Genomic DNA, 24700 nt, shown 5'->3' with positions numbered 1-24700 from the left:
TACAGTTTTGGAAGTATTTAATTTTCATTGGATATTATTGAATTTTTACAAAGAATTTTGCGAAGAAAATTTTCTTCTTCACGTGATTTTATAAAATGTAATTTTTTGTAGGAAATTTTACCCCCACGAGTTGATTTAAAATTTTATGTAAGAAGCTATCATCTTCACCGTGTTACAAAATTTAATTTTAGGATTTTTCACCTCCATAGGATGTTTAAAGTTTTATATAGGGACTTATCGCCTTCAGGCTATTATACAACTTTATAGAGTTTTTATTACCTTTCCAGAATGTTTTATAATTTTGTTTCGAGATTTTTCACTTTCGTAAGATTTAAAAACAAAAATATTCAAGGATTTTTTAATCGTCGTAGGTTATTTTAAAATTTTTCGTATGGTTTTTTTTCTTTTTCATCCAGTGATAGTGCAATGATCTTATAAAATACTTTGTGGAGACTTTTTACTTTTATAGAATGTTATAAAATTTTGTACTGAGATTTTTAATCTTCATCGAATAATGTTATATAATTTTAAGTATAAGTTTTTTCTTCCTTAATTGGGTAATTTTGTGCTTATAATGAAATTTTATGTTTGATTTTTATGAAGATTTTTCCGATTTAAGAGATTGGAATTGGATACAATTATTGAAATTTACTCCTTTGAAAGTTTTATGCATTAAAGGGGTTGCCTTTGCGAGAAATTTATCAAATTTCATATTGCAATTTTTCTCCTTCAGAGGAGGCTATAAACTTTGATATAGAGTTTTTACCCCGTGTTTTTTGGTTTAATAGAAAGCTTTTTAATACCTTAGAATCTTTAGAACCTTTAATACCTTAATACAGATCGGAATTTAAATTATAAGATGTAAAAAAAATGTGCTGCAAGTCACAAAGAAAAATCACGAGAAAAGTAATAATGCAAGGTAATTATACAAGATAAGAAATAATATAAAATTTATTTATAAAACTAAACTTACTATTACTTTCTTTGGAACTTTCTTTAGAACTGCTTCTAGATTTTACAGCTGAAGCATCCACATGTGAATCCAATAAAAAGATACCCATAGCTAAGCACAACACTGTGCCTGGAACAAGTAAATATTTATATACATTTTGCAGAATGTATTATTGAACATGTTCACTAAGCACCATTATTAAAAATTGTAAGTTTTAGTTTTTTAATAAAATTTTTCGGTAAGTAGAATATATTAATCATTAATTTAGAAATATTAGCTAGTAGAAAGTAACATTTTCCCTTGAAAAGTTGCAGATATATTCATAAATTAAAAGTTGAGTATTTTAAATTGATTTTTATTTTATAATTTTTTTAAGTGCAATAACATGCTATATATATTTATGTAAATTTAAAGGAATAAATTTTTTTAATATATGGAAACATAAAGAAGTAACAAAACAATTTTTTACATATCGAGGAAACCACTTTATTTGGATGTTTGGTTGAACAAATTGCCTTACAGAACTGTTCGCTAATACCAACGCCGATATATATTTTAAAATTAGTGTCAAAAGTAAATTAAATTAAACTATGTGCATCAGGGGTCGCAAATAAATATACCGGAAAAATAAATTGTTACACCATCCTGATGCTGTGTAAGCTGACAATAAGTCCACGCCAAGTCCTGACGGGACATGGATTCACCGATTGTTGCTGGAAGGCATTTGGAGCAAACTCATACTAACTGTGAATCCTGCAGGCTTGCAAAATCAATATATCGTGCTGGTTATCTCTTCGGAATTGCACTTTGCAAGACCACGCTAAATGATCTCCCATGTCTGCCGATTCAGGGGCTCAGTCTAAAGTCAGAAGATAATGCTCCTGTGTAGCTACTCTCAACGTGTAGCTACTCTCAACGTGTAGAGGTGTCTCATTGCCCATCTGGTCTCGTGAAACTCCTTCGGACATTGAAAGGAACATGAATGGGCAGAGATTATTGAATAGAATACTTAACTACCAGTCAGAGACATATCAGGGATTTCATATCCTGCTAATTGCATACCCACCATATCACGAAGAGGCTCCACTAACCTGAGCACTTGCTTTCTGACATAAAAGATACAGGAATTCAGGACGTTAACTTCATATTTATGCACGCACATCCATTCCACACAGTTTGAAGCGAGACTCGCCAGTCAAGACAACGTGCCTCAGCTAGCCATCAACTGTCCAATAGATGAGTCCTTATCAATATTGTTTCCTTGAATAGTTCAGCAGCTGACATTAACTGATGAAGTGATATAAGTGACATTGAAATAAGTGACAATTTGAGGAAGGGATGAATGTTCGCCACACTTAATGAGTCTCATGAATTGTCGATGGTCTTCTTCTGTCACAATCGATCCAACTACAAAGATGATCCAGATTTCCTGTTTTACCGAATTCTTAGCATTCATTTATCACTTATAAAATGGTCTTCTTAGATAACTTTAAAATACTTATAGATTTTTAACAAAAAAAGGCATTTAATAATAAATCTAGAAGATGTCTATGAATTAATTTTTTTAATATTTCCGGTCACATATTTTTTGTTTTGTGTAGTCCAAGAGAAGTGTCCGGTCTCATACTGTAATGTTTGTTACCTAAGATAATCATTTTTAAAATTACTTCGTAAATGATACTACCATCTTTTTAATATTGCTTTCATGATTAAATATGTTGGAATAATCATTTTAAAAAACAATCTAGTGATACTTTTGAAGAATTTTGGATTTTCGGAACGTTGTGAATTCTTTTTATGTCATCCAGACGGTTACCAACATTTTAAATATAATAAGTAAGGCTTAATTAACTGCTTATCACAATGCAAATAAAGGTCTATGTACCATAGTTGAGCCATGATGGCTTAATACTTGATGATAGCAATTGAAACATGCGGAAGAGTGAATGCTCATCACCAACAATGATCAATTTTGATGTAATTTTTAAAGCGATTTTATTTCTAAAAATACCTAAAATCGGAAAATCACCTTTTGTCACTAATTCCGTTGCAATACCAACTTTGCAATTATTTGTTGAAATGTAAAGTGCCTAATTGAGATTTTAAGGTTGACGCAGGTAAGATATTCTTTCAGTATCTTGCTCTTTTAGGATTTTGGAGATAACAGTAAAAAGAATCAATTTCTGTGAATGTTTTATTTAAAAAAAAATTGTAAGTTTGTTTGGTATTTATGCTATTGTTTTCTATTCATGCATATTTTATAATTTTTTTTTATTCTATGGCTCGTGAAAGGCACTGATCTCCAGATTTCTATTTATGGAAATAAGGATAATGAGACACTAAAAACTGATTACTTAAGTTGGGTTCTGAATTTCAAAATCTAAGACTCGCATCTGATCTATCATTTGTAAAAATTAAACGAGCATACAAAATTTGAAAGTGAGACTTAAAATAATAAATAGAGAAAAAATATATCATATATGTTCATTCATTCTTTTGTTCCTTCAAATATTTCCTTAAAATTTTCATTAAATGTTCGTTATTAGAGATGATTACTTAAATTGGGTTCTGGGACCCAAAATATTATTCTCGCTTCTAATATATCATTGATAAAATTTAAAAATTTTTTAAAATTTTAAAAATGCTGCTTAAAATAAGGAATAGAAATTTTTCTTGAATGCTTTATTCTTAGGAAACAAATTCATTAAAAAATCATACATCCGATTTCAAGAAAACCAAAGCTTAATGATTTACTATTAGCTAATGATATTTTAAATAAAAGGCAACAATTATTAGTAATATGAATAGTTTAATTTAGTAGTTCTATTAAGAAAATATTTACATTACTTGAACAAAATGTTTTCAGCTTCTTAAAATTTTTCAAATTCTAAAAATATAAAAAAATCCTGTTACAGAGTGTCCAAACTATTAAGAAATAAATCAATAAATTATTTAATATTATGCATAAAGCCTTTTTTAAAAAAATCTCATTGGGTTTTTAAAGTTTTTTTCTTCAGTTTTCCAGTATATAAATATTATTTGCAGTTGTTTGTATTTCATTATGTAATCAAATCTTTCGTGAAGTATATTGATTTTTTATCAATAACCTCATTTTTTAAGTAAAATGTAAATAAAATACATCTAAATATATGCTTACCGAGAATTAGTTTTGATTTCATGTATTCCTGCATTTTCGAGTCGATCTTTCAAGAGTTGTTATATTCTAAAATGAACAAATTATTTTCAATCACGATAAATATCAATACTTAAAAATAAATTCAAATATGAAAAAAAGTCTAATTTCATGATAAAGATAAGACACAATACTTACACGCTTCCATATATTTGAAAAACAGATTTTAAATTTTTATCTTTATTCTTATGAAATACATTTATTGTAACAATCTGTCTGATTAAGAAAGCCATCAACTTGAAAACACCAGAAAACTGTAAATGAGAATGAGATATGAGGAAGGTGAACAAAAACAAATCTATTCTTAGATAGAAACTTCTATTGATCCCTAATGAGAGAAATATTTTATGTATCTCGACATTATTTCTTGCAACGTGATTTATTTGCTATCTTTGAATTCAATTGACGCAATCAAAATCTGCACTTCAAATTATTTAAAAAAAAAAGGATTGACATAGTTATCTACTGCGGAAATACATGAATTTTTTTCCTATTTTGCTTTTATGTAAGATGATTATTACTTATTTTTAACAAATTATGAGAAGTACCATTTTAAAAGTTTAAAATACATACTTTAAGGAACAGGAGTTAATAATTGAGAGTCCTTGAATATTATAATTTTTGAATTACTTATTCGTAACTATTAAAATATGAGTGGTAACCACAATCTAGAAAATAGGATCTTGATCAGTTGTCGGAAAAAAACTACAGTATTTTTGTAGTTTGCTAACAACTGCTATTATATTATTACAAATGCACCCCAGTAGTACATTAGGTAACATCAGAAAACCAGAAAGTTTAAAGTTATGTTGAATAACTTTAGAATATTAGAAAGACATAAACATTTTATATCTTTCTATATCTCTTATATGTTTCTATTTATTAAATTTTATTAATTTTTGTAGTTTGCTACATTATTACAAATGTTTCCAAGTATGTCTTTATGTATATGTTTTTCCTTTTTACATTGCTAGTGTTGTACTATTTAAAAATTTGGCCTCTTATTTTATAAATCATTTGATGAAATAGGCTGTTGTTTTTTCATAATTGCTCTTTATATTTTTGCCACATATGATTTACGTAAGTTGTAATTATAGTTTCATAATTTCTATCAAAAACCACCGAAATTTCGTTTAGGATTTAAAAGTAGACTAATTAATAAAGTAAATGAAAACCAAGGGGGAAGAACAGTTCATGTCCATTTTTCACAAAAATGACAATTGGATGAGCACCTCTCTTGTCTTAAGGATTACTGAGTGTTGACAAATCAATGAAGGGAAAAATTGGTATTAGTTTTGAGTTATTACACAGGAAAGAATAACGTATTGTGGAAAAACTTTTATTTTTCGCCTGCAAAATCCTTTTTTCTCTGAATTAACTCTTACGGGCATAAACCATTTTTCTACTGATGTCTTCAAGTATTAAAAAAAGTATAAAGCTACTGAAATGAAAGTTTCCAAAGTTCCGAGAAATACATCGTATGTTTAAAATAAACAAATAAGAAATTAAAAGGAGGATGAAAGAAAGGGTAAAAATGATTTTCAGCAAAATACAATTTAAAGTGAAAATATTATTACCACACATTAATTTATAAAAATTCTAGACATGTACAGACAGGTGACAAATTACTACGAACACTTTTGTATTAACTTTGTAAAAATAATCTTTCTTTTAGCAGCAACCGTTTTTGAAAACTATTGGTATACCTTAAAAAATAATGCTTGAAGCTTTTAGAAATGGTGTCGTTTTTACCCATGCTAAATTCGGATAGACCAAAATGAGGAGATGGAAGTTAATAATTTCTTTCCAGCTTTAATGCTAGAAATTTTCAAACTATTTCTTGGGGATGGAATATTTACAAAAGAATGCTTTTACAACTATCGTGTTAAAAAAAGGAAAGGAGTTTTAAATTTCCTATGCTCATTTTGGTCTCAAAAGTTGAATCAAGATCTTTTAAAATTGTGCTAACAGTTTCCGCAAACGTAAAATTCCTTAATTGGAAAAAAGATCAAAATTTCCCTTGCAATCATTGTCTGAATTTTTGGATAATACTTCCAATTGTTCGGGGAACTATGAGAGATACAGACAGTTACACAAACTTTCGTTTATTAGTACAGCATAGATAACGAATTTTACAGGAATTTTTTTTTGTCACAAACATTTATTATATTAGGATTTACTTATATAAAGAATAATAATTTTGGTTCTTTTTACATAACTGTAAACCAAAAAATCCTTTATTACGTAACGAAAACTTTTTTGAAAAAGCTTGTTTTTCATTTTATGGTGTTACGCAAGTTCTCATTTTTTCAGAATACGTTAAGTTCTGACCACACTTCTTAACAAACGGCTTCCAATTCTTACAGAAAATGAAGAGCTTATTGCTACTTGGATGGCGATAGGCTCCAATTGCTTCTGGGCATTCAAACCATTTAGAAATATCACCAGTTTCTTTAATGATGCAATCCAAATCATCCTCATCACAATCTGTTTTAGGAGGCCCAGTTGGTTTTGGAGTTGGAGTGGATGGCTGTGGAGTGGTAGGTGGGGTGGTGGTTGGATGTGGAGTGGTAGGTGAAGTGGTTGTTGGCTGTGGAGTTGTAGGTGGAGTGGTTGTTGGCTGTGGAGTGGTAGGTGTAGTGGTTGTTGGCTGTGGAGTTGTAGATGGAGTGGTTGTTGGCTGTGGAGTTTTAGGTGGAGTGGTTGTTGGCTGTAGAGTTGTAGGTGGAGTGGTTGTTGGCTGTGGAGTGGTAGGTGGAGTAATTGTTGGCTGTGGAGTTGTAGGTGAAGTGGATGTTGGCTGTAGAGTGGTTGTTGGCTGTGGAGTGGTAGGTGGAGTGGTTGTTGACTGTGGAGNATAATACTTCCAATTGTTCGGGGAACTATGAGAGATACAGACAGTTACACAAACTTTCGTTTATTAGTACAGCATAGATAACGAATTTTACAGGAATTTTTTTTTGTCACAAACATTTATTATATTATGATTTACTTATACAAAGAATAATAATTTTGGTTCTTTTTACATAACTGTAAACCAAAAAATCCTTTATTACGTAACGAAAACTTTTTTTAAAAAGTTTGTTTTTCATTTTATGGTGTTACGCAATAACGTTAAATAAAATTAAGTAAAATTAAATTAAAACAAAATAAAATAAAATTTTTCTTTTTCTTCATCTTAAGGCCTAACGCAAGTTCTCATTTGTTCAGAATACACTGATTTTTGACCACACTTCTTAACAAACGGCTTCCAATTCTTACAGAAAATGAAGAGCTTATTGCTACTTGGATGGCGATAGGCTCCAATTGCTTCTGGGCATTCAAACCATTTAGAAATATCACCAGTTTCTTTAATGATGCAATCCAAATCATCCTCATCACAATCTGTTTTAGGAGGCTCAGTAGGTTTTGGAGTTGGAGTGGATGGCTGTGGAGTGGTAGGTGGGGTGGTTGTTGGATGTGGAGTGGTAGGTGAAGTGGTTGTTGGCTGTGGAGTTGTAGGTGGAGTGGTTGTTGGCTGTAGAGTGGTAGGTGAAGCGGTTGTTGGCTGTGGAGTGGTAGATGGAGTGGTTGTTGGCTGTGGAGTTGTAGGTGGAGTGGTTGTTGGCCGTGGAGTTGTAGGTGGAGTGGTTGTTGGCTGTAGAGTTGTAGGTGGAGTGGTTGTTAGCTGTGGAGTGGTAGGTGGAGTAATTGTTGGCTGTGGAGTTGTAGGTGAAGTGGATGTTGGTTGAAGAGTGGTTGTTGACTGTGGAGTGGTAGGTGGAGTGGTTGTTGACTGTGGAGTGGTAGATGGAGTGATTGTTGGCTGTGGAGTGACAGGTGGAGTGGTTGTTGGCATTGAGGTAATTGTAGTAGGTTCTGGTCTTGTTGGTATAGGGGTTGTACCGACTGTGGCTTCACCTAAATTTACAAAAAAAAATTATTGCTTTATTTTCAATCAGAGCTATTACCAAATTTTGCTGCATTATAAAAGAAATAATCTTCACCTGCCATGGAAAAATTACCAGATAATATGGAATTTTATGACCTACTTTACTTTCTATGATCTGTAAACATTCATTATATTTTTTATCGACGCTGCTTTAATTTCTTTTACATTAGATAAGACCAACCATGCTTAGATAAAGACAAACTAGGAAGATAAAAAAAATTCGTGAGTGCTAGATAAAATGTCTTTTTTTTAATTTGTGTTATTTCTTTTTTTATTTTCATGTAGTGAAACTTCGTAGTGTTCAATTAAAAAAAAACATGCATAGGCTTATAGGCATTAAGGTATTAGTTCATTTGAAAGTTGCATGCTTACCCTTTAACAAAAATTGAATGAAGTTGGTATTTTTATTTATGGACAATTCATAATTTAGTATAAAGTACTTTCGTTTTAAATTGCAACGTTCCACATATCTAGGAAGCAACGATGACTCAGTGCTTAAAACACTGGTCTATCAACGCGAAGAACTGCGATTCTATCCCTGCAGGCAACTTGAAGCTCACCCATATTCAGATCCTTACGATCTGAATATGGAAGTAAATCTGATCACACGACCTCGATGCAAAATTCTGATGCCTTAATCTCGATAACACCTCTTGTCAGGGAATGCCTTTTACTTATCTAATAGGTAGCTTTTAAGTTTTATAGTTTATACACTGGTGTGCAAAACTTAAGCAACAAGTGGTTTTTCGGCGACAGCTCCCCAACAAAGTATAAGCTAGCCATGAAATTGCAGTATAATATGCACGTAATTCAGTAGAAAGATTATTTGTATGCAAATTTTAGAAATAAAACGTCGTAGGTGATGTAAGTGTATGTAAACCTTGTGGGTCGGCGCCTCGCAGGTCAAAGCTGCGATAAAACGATGAAGAGCACCGTAGTTAAAGACATTCTCTGCAAGTGCAAGTGATTTGTTTCGTGAAACATATCTTCAAGAAATCATTTAGACGACTTTACTCGAGGAAGAATGATTGGGAAGCTTGAGGAGGGGCGTAGTGTGACCAGTGTCGCCGAAGAGTTCGGAATCAACAAAAGTGTTGTTTATCGTGCTTGGAATGCCTTTAAAACTGGTGGTCGTCCAAGGAAAACAACACCAAGAGATGACCGTTACATTGTCCTCCAGACGAAAAGAAACCGTTTTCAGTCAGCGAGCGCCATATCTCAGCAACTGTGCACAGCCACAGGACGACAAGTATCAAGATTTACAGTGGCCAGACGCCTCCACAAAGGTGGCTTATTTGCTAGACGTCCTGAACGCTGCATACCTTTAAAAGTTAGCCATCGGCGGCACCGTTTAGAGTGGTGCAGAGAACACGAAACCTGGACACCTCATCAATGGAGTCGCGTCCTCTTCACAGATGAGAGTCGTTTTAGTGCTACAAGCGATTCTCAACGTCAGTTGATCTGGAGAGAGGTTGGAGCTCGATTTCATCCCAATAACATCGCGGAAAGAGATCGTTACGGTGGTCCTGGAGTTGTCGTCTGGGGTGGCATTATGTTGAACGGGCGGACTGAGCTTCAGATCTTCGACCGAGGTTCTGTAACTGGAGACCGCTACTGCAATGAGGTAATCCTACCCCATGTGCGTCTGTTCCGAGGGGCCATTGGACCAGACTTCATTTTTATGGATGACAATGCCCGGCCACACCGTACTGCTAATGTTCAAGAGCTACTGGAAAGTGAAGATATCACACGAATGGATTGGCCAGCTTACTCTCCAGATCTAAATCCCATAGAGCATGTGTGGGATGCATTAGGGAGACGTCTTGCGACACGACAGTATCCTCCTGGTAACACCCATCAGCTGAAAGATGCGTTAAAGGAGGAATGGAGACGTTTACCCCAAGAACTTCTGGATAATCCAGTGCTTAGCATGGAGAGACGATGCCAAGCAACAATTACAGTAAGGGGAGGGCATATCCCATACTAGGGAACATCTGCCAGTTGTACTTACGCTTCTTCAGGCAATCATGTGTAACGCCACTATATGTCAAATAAAGCCTTTTTTTGTTCCATACCCTACTTTAAGCTTTATATTCAATTCTGCGCCATTATTCTTTTACCATCGTTTAAGTACAAAATAATGTACATCATATTCAAATTTCATGTCAATCGGATGATTTCTTGTAGAGTTATGACAACGCACTTGTTGCTTAAGTTTCGCACACCAGTGTATTAAAAATGTTGATAAGTAGCGTTAAAAGTGGAACATTTCTTTTCGTAAGGGTGGGAGAGGATGGAAGAGGATTATCTAAGATTTACCAACACAATGTATTGGCAACCAAAATGGGCTACACGTGGCGTAGAGCAGAATTCTCTACCTATGGCAACACATCACATGCTTTCACCATCAGCGTATAGGAGAAAGAAGTACGTTAGTTTGTGCCTCGATTTTCAAATAGATTTAAAACTTTTAAATTAGGAAACTATATGGAGTAGAAAACTAAATTGAACATAGTTCTAGAAGAAAAGTTGTAGAAATTTTAAAAGATGTATTTAACAATATACATCTATATACAGGAATATTAAGAATGGGGAAAATATCATAGCATATTTTTACACTCCTGAGAAAAGGAAGAAAGGGGTGGGTCAAGACATGGAACTGTTCTTCTCTATAGATGGCGTATTCAAGCGCTGTGATAGCCAATAGAAAAATTCAGTGACTGCTAAATTTGGTTAGGGCCATTAAAGGTCCAAATATGTACCTGACAACAGACACGAGAAATATCTTGAAATTTGGTTATGACTCTAGTGATGCCCAACAATTTAAATATATGTTTATCTGTATATGTATATCTGAATATGTATCTGAATATATATCTGAATATGTATTCAATTTAAAAAATATGCTTTTCTGATAAAAAATAAGCTATGGCATAAAATTTGAAGCAAAAATGTAAAGTTGTTCATTTTTAGAAATGATATTTGAAAATAATATATGCATACTTCATTGAATAATAAAAGCGTATTCGCTTGATCACTAAATATTTTAAATTAGCTTTCGCTATTTAGTAGGGGCAACATAACAGGGTGAATACTCAAAAGATCTCACAAAATGATTTACATAGGGCTTTTCAAAGTCTAGCGACCTAGAATTAAAGTAAATCTTGTAAATATCTGTATGATCACAGAAAAAAACTCTTTCATTACTTGTCGGTCTTTTCCTTGATCCACAGTTCACTTTCTCCGGTTTTTTGCATCGTTTCGCGACTCCATCAAAGAGAAAATTCCTCCCACATGTTTTCAAATTTGGAACATAAGAAGTACATTTGTAGTACTTGGAACAGTCATTTGGATCAGGAAATAATCCCATGAATCTTGGACACATGAATGCATCTGCAGCATAGAGAAAACACACTATTTACTTTAAAAGTATATTTTTATATAAGATGTGCTGAAAATTTATGTAAAAAACTATTTGTTGCTCAAGTTTTGTTTATAAATGTGCTTTTTGTAATTTTTTCAGAAACTATATCAACAGTTTTAAACTAATTCAGTGTGCTCAAGTGCATGAAAGTGTCATGTTTGGTTTTTATTTATTTTTATTGTTGGCTTGTAATGCTGTTAATTTAACAATAATAAATTCCTTATAGAAAACAAAAACAATATTTATTGATTATATAAGTGCACTTGTAACTTATTACATTCACGCACATTTCATATCGATGTTCTGCAAATTTTTACATCACAAAATAAGACTAAACATAACCGCTTTTGAAATTCTTAATTTGCAATGTATATGCGCTTACATTCGAACTAAACAAAATTGCTGTTTGCCATTCTTAATTTACAATGTATATACCCATACGTTCGACCATCCTGGACTTTCAATTGACCTCAACTGAGCTGAACTTTAAAATACATTACAATAAAATTAACTGGACTAATAATATGAAACATTGATAAGTTTATAACAGTTTATAAAATGATTATAACTCAGTGGTCTACGTACAGTTCGTGTGGTCCTAAGACAGCCTGAGAGGGCTACACAGGACCATTCTTTGTAGTCCATTAAGATTAGACCTGGCGGAGTTCAATAAAAGAAAAAACGAAAGCAGGTAGATACGTAAGATTTGCTTTTTTCTGATCTGAATGTAAGATTTATATTTCCACCAAAACTCAAAATTAGTTACACTATTTGAGACGGATGGCGCTGCTCTCTGAAGAAAGTAATAGTTGTAAAAAGAACCATCATTTGTAGCGACAACGTGGTTTGACCGAAGAAGAAAATCAGTAGGAATCTGTGAAAGTATTTCAGTTTGGAATAGTCTAAAGTGTAGCAAAATGCATTCTTTTAGTTTACCCAGTCTGCAGTTCAATCACTTTTTTTAAAGTACTAGGGGGCAAAGCCCCCAGTTCGCTACCGCTCACCAACCCCGATGATTGCTTAGCAATAATTGTTTTTTCTTGGCAGAAAACAGTTTTTCAACTAAAGTTAAAAATATTCACATAACATCTATGTACTAAAAGGAATTCTGTTTACTTACGCTTGTTAAATAAATTACAAAGAGNAATATTACTATCTATTAGTATTATAAGCATTTAGATCTCTTCGTGAACAGAAGTGATTTTCTTAATTATCATTTTTTTAATAACATTTATATTCTTAATACATTATATTGTACAAACAAATTTGATGATTTCTCAACCATAATTTAAAATTCTCGCTAATAATAGCAGTACTGAAAAATAACTTTAAATTAAGGATACAAAACTATTTAAAGGAAAACAATACCTTTACGACTTTTGTTAATTTTATGCTGATGACAACCTAAACAATATGGAAATGAATGGGGGAAAACTGGATCCTACCACGTGATTTTCCGGTCAATAAAAATGCGCCGACAACAATGGAAAACGGTATCAGACCATTATGATTTTATGTTATATAGAGAACTGTAATGAAACTTAGAAATTTATTTCTTATTTCAAATGATGTGCTATGAAAAAAATTGAACAAAAACATTTACCATTAGGAGTTGTGGTTCCAATTACATCATTCGTCGTCTTTTTGTCATCTGGAAAAATAATTGCTTTGTTTTAGGAATGAGGTACAAAGATGACTTTGATGCAATTTTAGACAAAGAATAATAATAAAATAAATTATGCATAAAATAGCTTTTTCGACTAAAGTACATTTTGCAAAATTTGTTTCAAGATAGATGAGAGATCACAAATAAATATTTAAGCAAGGGGTAAAGACAAGAAACTTATCAAAATTCGTTGAAACAAAGCAGTATTAAAAACATCAAAACCAGTTGGCTATAGGAAGTTTGAAACTTTTATTGATATAATTTTATGAGCTGAAGACAAGATTATATCTTTTCCTTGTTTTGTTTACCGGCTTTTTATATTTTTTCTGTCTCTTTTTTAACTATATACATAAATAAACACCGAAGAGCCATTACATTATGACCACCCTCCATCTATAACAAAGGGCTGGCCCAGGAACAATGTTTTCATAGGGCACCTTAGGACTCATAATCCCTCATAGAACAATCCCTGACGTCTGTAAGCTACTTGAACATAGTTGCAGACCAGGTTCACCCATTCATAGCAACAGTTTATCCTGGCAGGGATGGTGTTTACCAACAGGATAATGCACCATGTCATAAGGGTCAAATCGTCGAGGAACATTCCAGCGACTTTCAAGTCATGTCTTGTCCCCCAAATTCACCTGACCTTAATCCAATAGAGCATTTGTGGTCCTACTTGGAAAACCAAATTCGTGCTGCCACGCTACCCACTCGCAATGTGAGGGAATTGCAGGACCAGCTGGTGAGCGCTTGGTACCAGATACCTCAGATTACCTATCAGCACCTTGTGGAATCAATGTCACGGCGGGTGCTAGCAGTTTTGAGGGCTAAAGGTGGCCCTACATGCTATTAGGAGGGTGGTCATAATGTAATGGCTCTTCGGTGTATTAATTAGTATTTCTAAAGTTATCTAAAACCACGTATTTAATTTATTTATAGTTATGCTTTTAGAACGCGTTTCTGCAAAACTAAATAACTGAAAATCAACGGTAATTGAAATTAAAAAAGAAAAAAACAAGCTATATACCAATATTCAAAATTAATAGACAAACGGTACTTATCCATTCAAGAGAACCGCACATTTTTACATTATTTTCCGCGCACAAAGAACAGCACATTATGGTTATACTATCACCCCGATACCGAAAGGAATAAATGCCTTAGAAAATTGCTTGCCAATGGTAAATTTGGACTATTATGAGTTGGCTTCAAACAAAAGTGAAAAATGATTCTGATTACAGTTAATTTTCAGTTTAAAGTGGAGATTTTCTTAAAAAGAGAAAAAAAAGTGTTTTTTAATCTAATAACGCTAAACCACCTGGGAAGGGGAACAAATAATAAAAAAATAAAAGAAATTTGAATTATTTAGTTTTGTTTATGGTCTATATGGTCTTAGGTCTTGTGCATGATTTAGTAATGTTTATTAACACAGATTCATAGATAGTTTGCTCGCCTCCCCATTGAGAAAAACGGATATTTAGCTGGTATATTCCATAAAATGAGAAATAGGAATTTGATTAGTGCAATGGAAAACTATGCATTGAATTTATTAATAACTCACCACTTCCGTCATCACACCGGGCAAAAACGAATGGAAGACATACTTTTCTGTACCTGTCAAAACGTTTATTTCCTTGACAGGATTTCCACTTGGAATTCCAATTTTTACATATGAAGTATGCTGAGCAATCTTCAACATCAGAGAAGGTACCGTAGGACGATGGACACTTGAAGTTCTTCTGTTTATCTAAAGAATTATTTAGTTTTGTTTATTATGTCAGTAGTCTTTAGTCTTGTGCATGATTTAGTAATGTTTATTAACACTGATTCATTGATTGTTTGCTTGCCTCCCCCAATAAGAAAAATGGGTTTTCAGCAAGTATATTCTATAAAATGGGAAATAAGAATTTGATTAGTGCAGTGGAAAAATATATATTGAATCTGATACTAACTCACCACTTCCGTCATCACATACGGCAATATTGAATGGAAGACACACTTTTCTGTACCTATCAAAGCGTTTCCTTCCTTGACAGGGTTTCCACTTGGAATTCCAATTTCTGCACATGAAGTATGCTGAGCAATCTTCAATATCGGAGAAGCTACCGTGGGACGATGGACATTTAAAGTTCTTCTGTTTATCCATGCCTCGGTCTCTGTTCCAATCCCAATCTCTGACCCATTCTATAATATCTAAAAAGTACAAATAAGAATCTTCTGTATCTTGGTTAGAAAACTCTGCAAACGCGGTTGATTCTGTATGTGCAGAACAATTCCGTATCTCGGTTAGAAAATTCTATAAACAGTGTAATTCTGATCAACCAAAACGTTTCCGTCTCTTGGTTAGAAAACAATAAAATTCTGTACAAGCGAAACGATTCCGTATCTTGGATAGAAAATTCTGAAAACGGGGTAATTCTGAACAAATAAAGAAAGATACACCATTTAACAAGTGTTTTTTAGAGTAATAACTGTTTGCCTACTTTTGCATTATGCTAGAAAGAAATACGGTAAATATTTTTTTAAATTTGATTTTTCATTAATATGTGCGATTAAACATTTTATTAGATTTTGTTTTTAAAACATCATTTTTTTTCCGTTGCATAAATTCGAAGTAACTGAGAAAGATTTTTTTTAACAGAAAAAAGAAACGTATTATGAAAACATATTTATTCCTATTTATGACCAAGATCACCTATAATTTTTTGAGGAAATCAGCCGTGTTAGCCGTTCATGCATAAATATAATGTATTTTTTAATTTTCTGAAAAATACAGTTTCAGAAGTATTTAATTTTCTTTGGACATTATTGAGATTTAATTAGAAATTTTCAAATACGCATGACGTTTTGATTTTGTAAAGGAAATTTTTTTTACATGGAATGTTATAAATGTTTATGTGGGAAATTTTTCTCTCGCGAGATGGTTTTAAATTTTAGGTAGGGAGCTTTCATCTTCACAGAATGTCGCAAAATTTTATTTTAGGATTTTCCTCTTCTATAGGGTGTGTAAAATTTTATATTAAATTTATCACCTTCAGGCTATTATACAACTTTATCGAGTTTTTATTACTTTTCCATATTGTGATAAAATTTTGAGTCAAAATTTGTCTCTTTTATAAGATTTTTAAAAAAAAACAACATATTCATGAATTTGTAATTTTTACAGGATGCTATAATACTTTTTGTAATTTTTTTTTGTCTCATTCATGCAGTTGTTACAAAATTTTTTCCTTTCATGGAATATTATAAAATTTAATATGAGGATTTTTCTCCTGCTTGGATTGATATAAGATTTTACAGATTGAAAGATTTTATGGATTGAAAGAAAGAAGACAGAAACATGGATTGAAAGCGTGAGCCTCTGAGAGAATGTTATCAAATTTTATATAGGAATTTTCTTTACCTTAAAATGATGTTATAAACTTTGATATAGAGTTCTTTCTTCATGTTGTTCTGCTTAATAGAAAGGAAAGTTTCTGAACACCTTATAAAGGATAATGTTGATCGGGATGCAAATCATATGAGATAAAAAAAAGTACTACAAGACAGTAAAAGAAAAAAAAAAGAAAAGAAAACACTAACAAAGTAATAATGCATGGGAATCATACGAAGTATTAGATAATGTAATAATTATTTATAAAACTAAACTTACTAAAAATTTCGTCTGAACTCTCTTCAGAGCTGCTTCTAGATTTTAGAGCTGAAGCATCCACATGCGAATCCAATAAGAAAATGGCTATAGCTAAGCACAACACTATGCCTGGAAAAAGCAAATTTTTACATACATTTTTCAGAAAAAGTTTCACTAAGCTACAAAGGACTATACTATTAAATTTTAGTTTTTTATTTAAATTTTTCAGAAAGTTGAATATATTACAAACAATATATTACAAATATATTGAATATATTGCAGACAAAGTGTTTTTGGCTAGGCAACAACAGTCCAATTAGTGAGTCTCTTATCAATAATTTTTCCTTGAATAGTTCAGCCGCTGTCACTTACTGATGTCTAGCATTGAAATAAGTGACAATTTGAGGAAGGCATGAATATCTACCACTCTTAATGGTTCTCATCAATCTTCGATGGTCTTCTTCTGTCACAATCGATCCAAATACAAAGATGATACAAATTTCTTCCTGTTTTACCGAATTCTTGATAATCATAGTTCGCTTATGAAACAGTTTTCTTAGATAACTTCAAAATTCTTATATATTTAAAAAAATGTTTAGAGTTATAAAGATGCCTTTTAAAAAAAATTCCCGGTTCACATTTATTGTTTTGTGACATACAAGAGAAGTGCCTGGTCCTTTACTGTCATGTCAGTTACCCAGAATAATCATTTTTAAAACTACCAAATAAATGACACTACCACCATTTTAATACTGCTTTCATGATTAAATATGTGAAAATAATCATTTTAAAAAACAATCTAGAGATAAAAGACTTTCGGATTTTACAAAGGTTTAGAAATTTTTTATGGTGTCCAGAAAGCTACCAACATTTTAAATATAATTAGTAAAGCTTTATTAATTGATTGTTATATACTAATTAAGTTCAGTGTATCATATATGAGTCATGATGTCTTAATAAAAAATGTTTTTTATGCGTAACGTTAAAGAGAAAAAAAATTCAATCATGTAAAGTTTTAGCGAATTTTTTTAGTTTAAAATTGACTTATAAGATCACCTCCTTGCAAAATTTGAAAGAAGAACCCAGAAAATAAGACAGTACATTAAAAATTGATTATTTAAGTTGGGTTCTGAAACTCAAAATCTAAGTCTCGCATCTGATATATCATTCATAAAAATTAAACGATTATACAAAATTTAAAAATGATACTTAAAATAACAAGAAGAAAAAAAATTTAAAATGTTCACTTTCTTTTGTTCGTACTTAAAGATAATTATTTAAATTGGGTTTTGAAACCCAAAATCTAATTCTCGTATCGAATATATCATTGAAAAAAATTAAATAATTATTCAAAATTTAAAGATTATGCTCAAAATAATGAATAGAATTTTTTTTAAATGGTTATCCTTAAAATATAAATTCATGAAGAAATCATACTTCCGATGTCAATAAAATCGAAGCTTCATGATTTACTATTAGCTAATGATATTTCGAATAAAAGACACAATAGTAATGTCAATACTTTAATATAGTGTTTCTATTAACTAAATATTATCACTACTTGAACAAAATACTTTCAAAATTTTATATTTTTCGAATTCTGAAACTATAAAGAACCTTGTAGCATAATGTTCGCAAGATTAAGAAATAAATGTATAAATATTTAATATTATGTATAAAGTATTTTCCCAAAAACTAATTAGGTTTTTGAAGTTTTTTTTACTTCTCAATTATATAAATATTATTTGCAGTTGTCTGTATTTCATTATGTAATCAGGTTCGTGCAGCGAATTGATTTTTTAACGAGAACTTCATTTTTCAAGTGAAAATTAAATAAAATAAATCTAAATGCAATTTAGCTTACCGAAAATTAGCTTCGAATTCAAATATTCCAGCATATCAGAATCAATCTTTCAAAACTTGTTAATCTAAAATGAATGAATTATTTACAATCACTGTAAATATTAATACTTGAAAACAAATTTAAAAATACATTTAAAAATAAAAAGAGAAGTCAAATTTGGCGATAAAGATAAGGAACAATACTTCCTCGTTTCCAAATAATTTGAAAAACAGATTTTAAATTTTTATCTTTATTCTTGTGAAATACATTTATTGAAACAAACTGTTTGATTAAGAAAGCCATCAACTCGAAAACACAAGAAAACTGTAACTGAGAATGAGATATGAGGAAGGGGAACAAAAACAAATCTATTTTTAAATGCAAAGAAAATTCTATTGATCTCTAATGAGAGATTTATTTTATGTATCTCGACATTATTTCTTGCAACATTATTTATTTACTATCTTTGAATTCAATTGACGCAATCAAAATTTGCACTTCAAATTATTTTTAAAAAGAGAATTGACTCAGTTATCTTATGCGGAAATATACGATTTTTTTTCCAATTTTGTTTTTCGTAAAATGATTATTACTCACATTTTTAACAAATTATTAGAAAACTAATTCCCATTTTAAAATACTTTAAAGAACACAATTTAATAATTGAGAGTCCTTGAATATTACAATTTTTGAATTATTGATTCTTAACTAATAAATATGAGAGGTAGCCACTATCTAGAAAATAGGATCTTAACCAGCTGTCGGAAGAACTATATTATTTTTGTAGTTTGCTAACAACTGCTATTATTTTATTACAAATGCACCCCAGTAGTACATTAGGTAACATCAGTTAAGTAGAAAATTTAAAGTTATGCTGTATAACTTTAGAATATTAGAGAGACTAAACATTTTATATCTTTCTATATCTTTTATATCTTTCTATTTATTAAATTTTATTTATTTTTGTAGTTTGCTACAATTATTACTATTTTATTACAAATGTTTCCAAGTGTGTCTTTATGTATATGTCTTTTCTTTTTACGTTGCTGGTGTTATAATATCTAAAAATTTGACCTTTTATTTTAGAAATCATTTGGAGAAATAGGCTGTGGTTTTTTTCATAACTGTTTTTTATATTTTTGCCATACATGATTTATATAAGTTGTAACTATAGTTTCATAATTTCTATCAGAAACCACCAAAATTTCTTTCAGGATTAAAAAGTAGATTAATCAATCAAGTAAATCAAAGCCAAGGGGGAAAAGTAGTTTATGTCCATTTTTCACAAAAATGACAATAGGATGACAATCTGTCTCGTCTCAAGGATTACAGAGTGTTAACAAATCAATAATGTGAGAAATTGGTATTAGCTTTGAGTTATTATACAGAGAAGGTGGGCCGTATTGTGGAAAAACTTTTATTTTTCGCCTGCAAAATCCTTTTTTCTCCAAATCAACTCTTACGGGCTATAAACCGTTTTTCTACTGAGTTTTTCAAGTATAAAAAGAAAGTATAAAATTACTGAAATGAAATTTTCCAAAGTTCTGAGAAATGCATTGTATGTTTAAAATAAACAAATAAGAAATTAAAAGGAGGATGAAAGAAAGGGTGAAAATGATTTTCAGCAAAATACAATTAAAAGTGAAAATGTTATTACTACACATTAGTTTGTAAAAATTCTAGACAAGTGCAGATGGGTGACATATTACTACGAACACTTTTGTATTAACTTTATAAAAGTAATCTTTCTTTGAGCAGCAAACGTTTTTGAAAACAATTGGTATAATTTAAAAGATTGTGATTCAAGCTTTCAGAAGTGGTGTCGTTTTTACCCATGCAACATTCGGATAGACTAAAATGAAGAGATGGAAGTTAATAACTTCTTTCTAGTTTTAATACCAGAAATTTTCATATCATTCTATGGGGATGTGGTACTTACATAAGAATGCTTTTGGAATTATCGTGCTAAAAAAAGGAAAGGAGTTTTAAACTTCCTATGCTCATTTTGATCCCAAAAGTTGAATCATGATCTTTCAAATTGTACCAACAATTTCCGCAAACGTAAAATTACGTAATTGGATTACATAATGTTTCACACGGAAAGAAGGTCAAAATTTTTCCGTTGCACTCATTGTCTGAATTTTTGGATAATAGTCCCAATCGTTCGGGGAGCTATGAGAGACACAGACAGTCACACAAACTTTCGTTTATTAGTACAGCATATATAATGAATTTTGCAGCAAATATATTTTTGTCACAAAAATTTATTATATTAAGATTTACTTATATAAAGAATAATACCTTTAGTTCTTTTAGCATAACTATGAACGAAAAAAATCTCTTATTACGTAACGAATTAAAAAAATTTTTTTTCTTCTCATTATACGGCGTAACGCAAGTTCTCATTTTTCTCAGAATACACTAAGTTCTGACCACACTTCTTCACAAACGGTTTCCAATTCTTACTGAAAAGGAAGAGCTTATTGCTACATGGATAGCGATGGGCTCCAATTGCTTCTGGGCATTCTAACCATTCAGGAATCTCACCAGTTTCTTTAATGATGCAATCCAAATCATCCTCATCACAATCTGCTTCAGGTGGCCCAGTTGGCTTTGGAGTTGGAGTGGATGGCTGTGTAGTGGTAGGCTGGTCGGTCATTGTCGGTGGTTGGTCGGTGGTGGTTGGTCATTTGTCAATGAATCAAAGAAAAATAATTATTTAAGAAAATATGTAACAAACTCCCAAAATAACTTGTTTTTAAATAAATAAAGTCATCTTTTACATAATTGGAAAGTCATCTTACATCTTATGTCATCTTTTACATAATTGGAAAGATTCCCCCTTGCACCCATTATCCAAATTTTAGGATTCTAGTATGAACTGTTCAGGAGAGCTATGAGTGAAACACAAAGATAGTCGCACAAACTTTCATTTATTAGTACAGCATAGATATTGAATTCTGCAGCAAATAATTTCGTAATAAACATTTATTATATTAAGATTTATTTAAAGAGCAGTATCTTTGATTCCTCTTACATAACTATGAACCAAAAAACCAAGTATTACGTTGAAATTAAAATAAAATAAAAATTTTCTTCTTCTTCATCTTATGCAAGTTCTCATTAACGCAAGTTCTCATTTGTTCAGAATACACTAACATCTGCCCACACTTCTTCACAAATGGCTTCCAATTCTTACAGAAAATGAAGAGTCTATTGCTACTTGGATGGCGATAGGCTCCAATTGCTTCTGGGCATTTAAACCATACAGTAATATCTCCAGTTTCTTTAATGATGCATTCCAAATCATCCTCATCACAATCTGTTTCAGGTGGCTCAGTTGGTTTTGGAGTTGGAGTGGATGGCTGTGGAGTTGTAGGTGGGATGGTGGTAGGCTGTGAAGTGGTAGGTGGGGTGGTTGTTGGCTGTGGAGTTGTAGGTGGAGTGGTTGTTGGCTGTGGAGTTGTAGGTGGGGTGGTGGTAGGCTGTGTAGTGGTGGGTGGAGTGGTTGTTGGTTGTGGAGTTGTAGGTGGAGTGGTGGTAGGTTGTGAAGTGGTAGGTGGGGTGGTGGTTGGTTGTGTAGTGGTCGGCGGGGTGGTGGTTGGCTGTGTAGTGGTGGGCGGGGTAGTGGTTGGCTGTGTAGTGGTAGTTGGGGTGGTGGTTGGTTGTGTAGTGGTGGGCGGGGTGGTAGTTGGCTGTGTAGTGGTGGGCGGGGTGGTGGTTGGCTGTGGAGTGGTTGGTGGGGTGCAGGTAGTTGTAGTAGGTTCTGGTGTTGTTGGTATAGGAGTAGTACCGACTGTAGTTTCACCTAAATTTATAAAAAAATTATAGTTTCATTTTTTATAAGATGTTATACAGTTTTGATACATTATGAAGGAAATCACCTTCACCTGCCATATATGGAATTTCATGACCTACTTTACTTTCTATCATCTATAAACATACATACTATGATTTATCGCAGCTGTTATAATTTCCTACATTAAATACGATGAACCATGGCTAACTAAGGCGATACAAAAATCATTAGTACTAAATAAAATGAAATTTATAATTTGTATTATTTCTTTTTTTCTTTTCATGTTGTGAAACTTTTTAACGTTCAATAAAAATAATAATAGAAAAATGCATAGGTTTATAGACTTAGCGGTATTAGTTCATTTGAAAATTGCATGATTACCCCCCAAAAAATGGAATGAATTTGCCATTTTCATTTACAGACAATTTAAATTTTAGTATTAAGTACTTTCTTTTTGAGTTGCAACATGCTGCATATGTGGGGAGCAACGCTGGTTCAGTGGTTAAGACACTGGTCTATCAATGCGAAGAACTACGATTCTGTTTCAGGAGTCAACTTAAAACTCACCCATATTCAGATTGTAGAGAACCAGTTCTTTTGGTAAGTAAATCTGATCAAACGACCACGACGCAAAACCGTGGTGCCTTTATCTCTATGACCTCTATTGCAATGATTGCTTTTTACAAACCCAAGTCATATAATTTATATTAAAAATGTTGATAAGTAGCGTTTATAGTGGAAAATTTCTTTTTGTAAGGATGGGAGTGGTTGAAAGAGGATTATCTAAGATTTTCAAACACTATGTATTGGCAATCAAAATGGGTTACACATGGCTTAGAGCAGAATACTCTACCTATGGCAACACATCTCATGCTTACACCATAAGCGTGTGGAGAGTCATAGGAGAAGGAAATACGTTTGTTTGCGTCTTGTGATTTTCAAACAGATTAAAAACCTTTAAATTAGGAAACTGCATTGAACATAGTTCTAACAGAAACGTTGTGGAAATTTTAAAAGATATATATGACAGCTGAATACGAAAAGTATTTAGAATGGGGAAAATATCGCAGTGCATTTTTATACTACTGAGAAAAGGAAGACAGGGAAGGGTCAAGACATGGAACCGGTCTTCTCCCTACATGTCGTACATATTTGGGGCATTTAGGATCTCTGAAGCCCCAAATAATTACCTGACAACAGACGCAACAAATATCTTGAATAATGGTTGTGACTCTAGTGATGCCCAATAATATGTAATTTAAAAAATATGTTTTTTTCTGATAAAAATTAGCGATGGTATAAAATTTGAAGAAAAAATGCAAAGTGTTTCATTTTTAGAAATAATATTCGAAAAAGAAATATATTTATACTTCATTGTATAATAAAAGCGTAATCGCTTGATCACTAAATATTTTAAATTATCCTTCGCTATTTAGCAGGGGTACCTTGAGAGGGTGAATACTTAAGGAATCCAGTAAAATTATATAGCTAAGGCTCCTCAAAGTCTTGCGACCTGGAATTAAAATAAATATTGTAAATATTTGTATGATCACAAGGAAAGAAACTCTTTCACTACTTGTTGGTCTTTTCCTTGATCCACAGTTCACATATCTCTCACTTCTGCAATGTCCCTTGACTCCGTCAAAGAGAAAATTCTTTGGACACGTTTTCAAACTTGGAGAAAAGGAGATGCAGTGGTAGTATTTGGAACAGTCACTTGGATGAGGAAAATATCCCAAGAATTTTGGACACGTGAATGAATCATCTGTAACATACAATAAACACACTATTTATCTTAAAAGTATATTTTTATATAAGATGTGCAGGGCATTTATGTAAAAAAACTATTTGCTCAAGTTTTGTTTATAAATGTGCTTATAGAAATTTTCCTTGAAACTACACTCTATTGCAAAAAAAAAATCGACGCACCAAGAAGCAACCATCCGATTGCTTTGAAATTTCGTATGCATGAATGTTTTTGCTCGATCAGGCTTTAATGATGCCGACTTAGGACGTATAGTCTTTAGCGACGAATCCCGCTTCCAACTGTGTCCTGACGATCATCTAAAGGCTTGGTTTCTTAGGACAGGACGCCGTCAGCTGGAAATCAGCGTTAACCTCTGATTGGTCCATTTGTGAGTTTGATAGTATACGTCATCGAACGCTCATCTTGAACTACAATTGCCGTCCAACTCAACTGCAGTTGGATTACAACGTGACGTTAACCACAGAAGCAATGGCGGACAACATCCAACAGC

The 24700-nt window shown here is 32.1% G+C and overlaps 2 protein-coding genes across 2 annotated transcripts in view; both read right to left on the bottom strand.

Annotated features, from left to right (window-relative positions):
- LOC107452068 (mucin-2) overlaps nucleotides 1–24141 on the bottom strand; it is a 28561-nt gene extending 4420 nt beyond the window's left edge. The window contains exons 1-11 of the mRNA XM_043041525.2: nucleotides 24019–24141; nucleotides 18665–18728; nucleotides 16822–16929; nucleotides 15126–15362; nucleotides 14731–14916; nucleotides 13104–13151; nucleotides 11284–11469; nucleotides 7331–8045; nucleotides 6439–7027; nucleotides 4110–4155; nucleotides 974–1081 (exon numbers count right to left, since the gene is read on the bottom strand). Coding sequence (XP_042897459.2) covers nucleotides 974–1081; nucleotides 4110–4155; nucleotides 6439–7027; nucleotides 7331–8045; nucleotides 11284–11469; nucleotides 13104–13151; nucleotides 14731–14916; nucleotides 15126–15362; nucleotides 16822–16929; nucleotides 18665–18698 — 2257 coding nt within the window. The 5' untranslated portion in view covers nucleotides 18699–18728; nucleotides 24019–24141. The remainder of the gene's footprint in view (nucleotides 1–973; nucleotides 1082–4109; nucleotides 4156–6438; nucleotides 7028–7330; nucleotides 8046–11283; nucleotides 11470–13103; nucleotides 13152–14730; nucleotides 14917–15125; nucleotides 15363–16821; nucleotides 16930–18664; nucleotides 18729–24018) is intronic.
- The window catches only part of LOC122269271 (uncharacterized), a 16467-nt gene continuing 13484 nt past the window's right edge, over nucleotides 21718–24700 (bottom strand). Inside the window, exons 4-5 of the mRNA XM_071180398.1 lie at nucleotides 24019–24207; nucleotides 21718–22451 (exon numbers count right to left, since the gene is read on the bottom strand). Coding sequence (XP_071036499.1) covers nucleotides 21718–22451; nucleotides 24019–24207 — 923 coding nt within the window. The remainder of the gene's footprint in view (nucleotides 22452–24018; nucleotides 24208–24700) is intronic.

The sequence above is a fragment of the Parasteatoda tepidariorum genome, chromosome 4 (genome assembly GCF_043381705.1).
Source record: "Parasteatoda tepidariorum isolate YZ-2023 chromosome 4, CAS_Ptep_4.0, whole genome shotgun sequence".
Classification (NCBI taxonomy): domain Eukaryota; kingdom Metazoa; phylum Arthropoda; class Arachnida; order Araneae; family Theridiidae; genus Parasteatoda; species Parasteatoda tepidariorum.
Note: the sequence above shows the minus strand (reverse complement) of the source record. Positions and strands in the feature narration are given on the sequence as shown.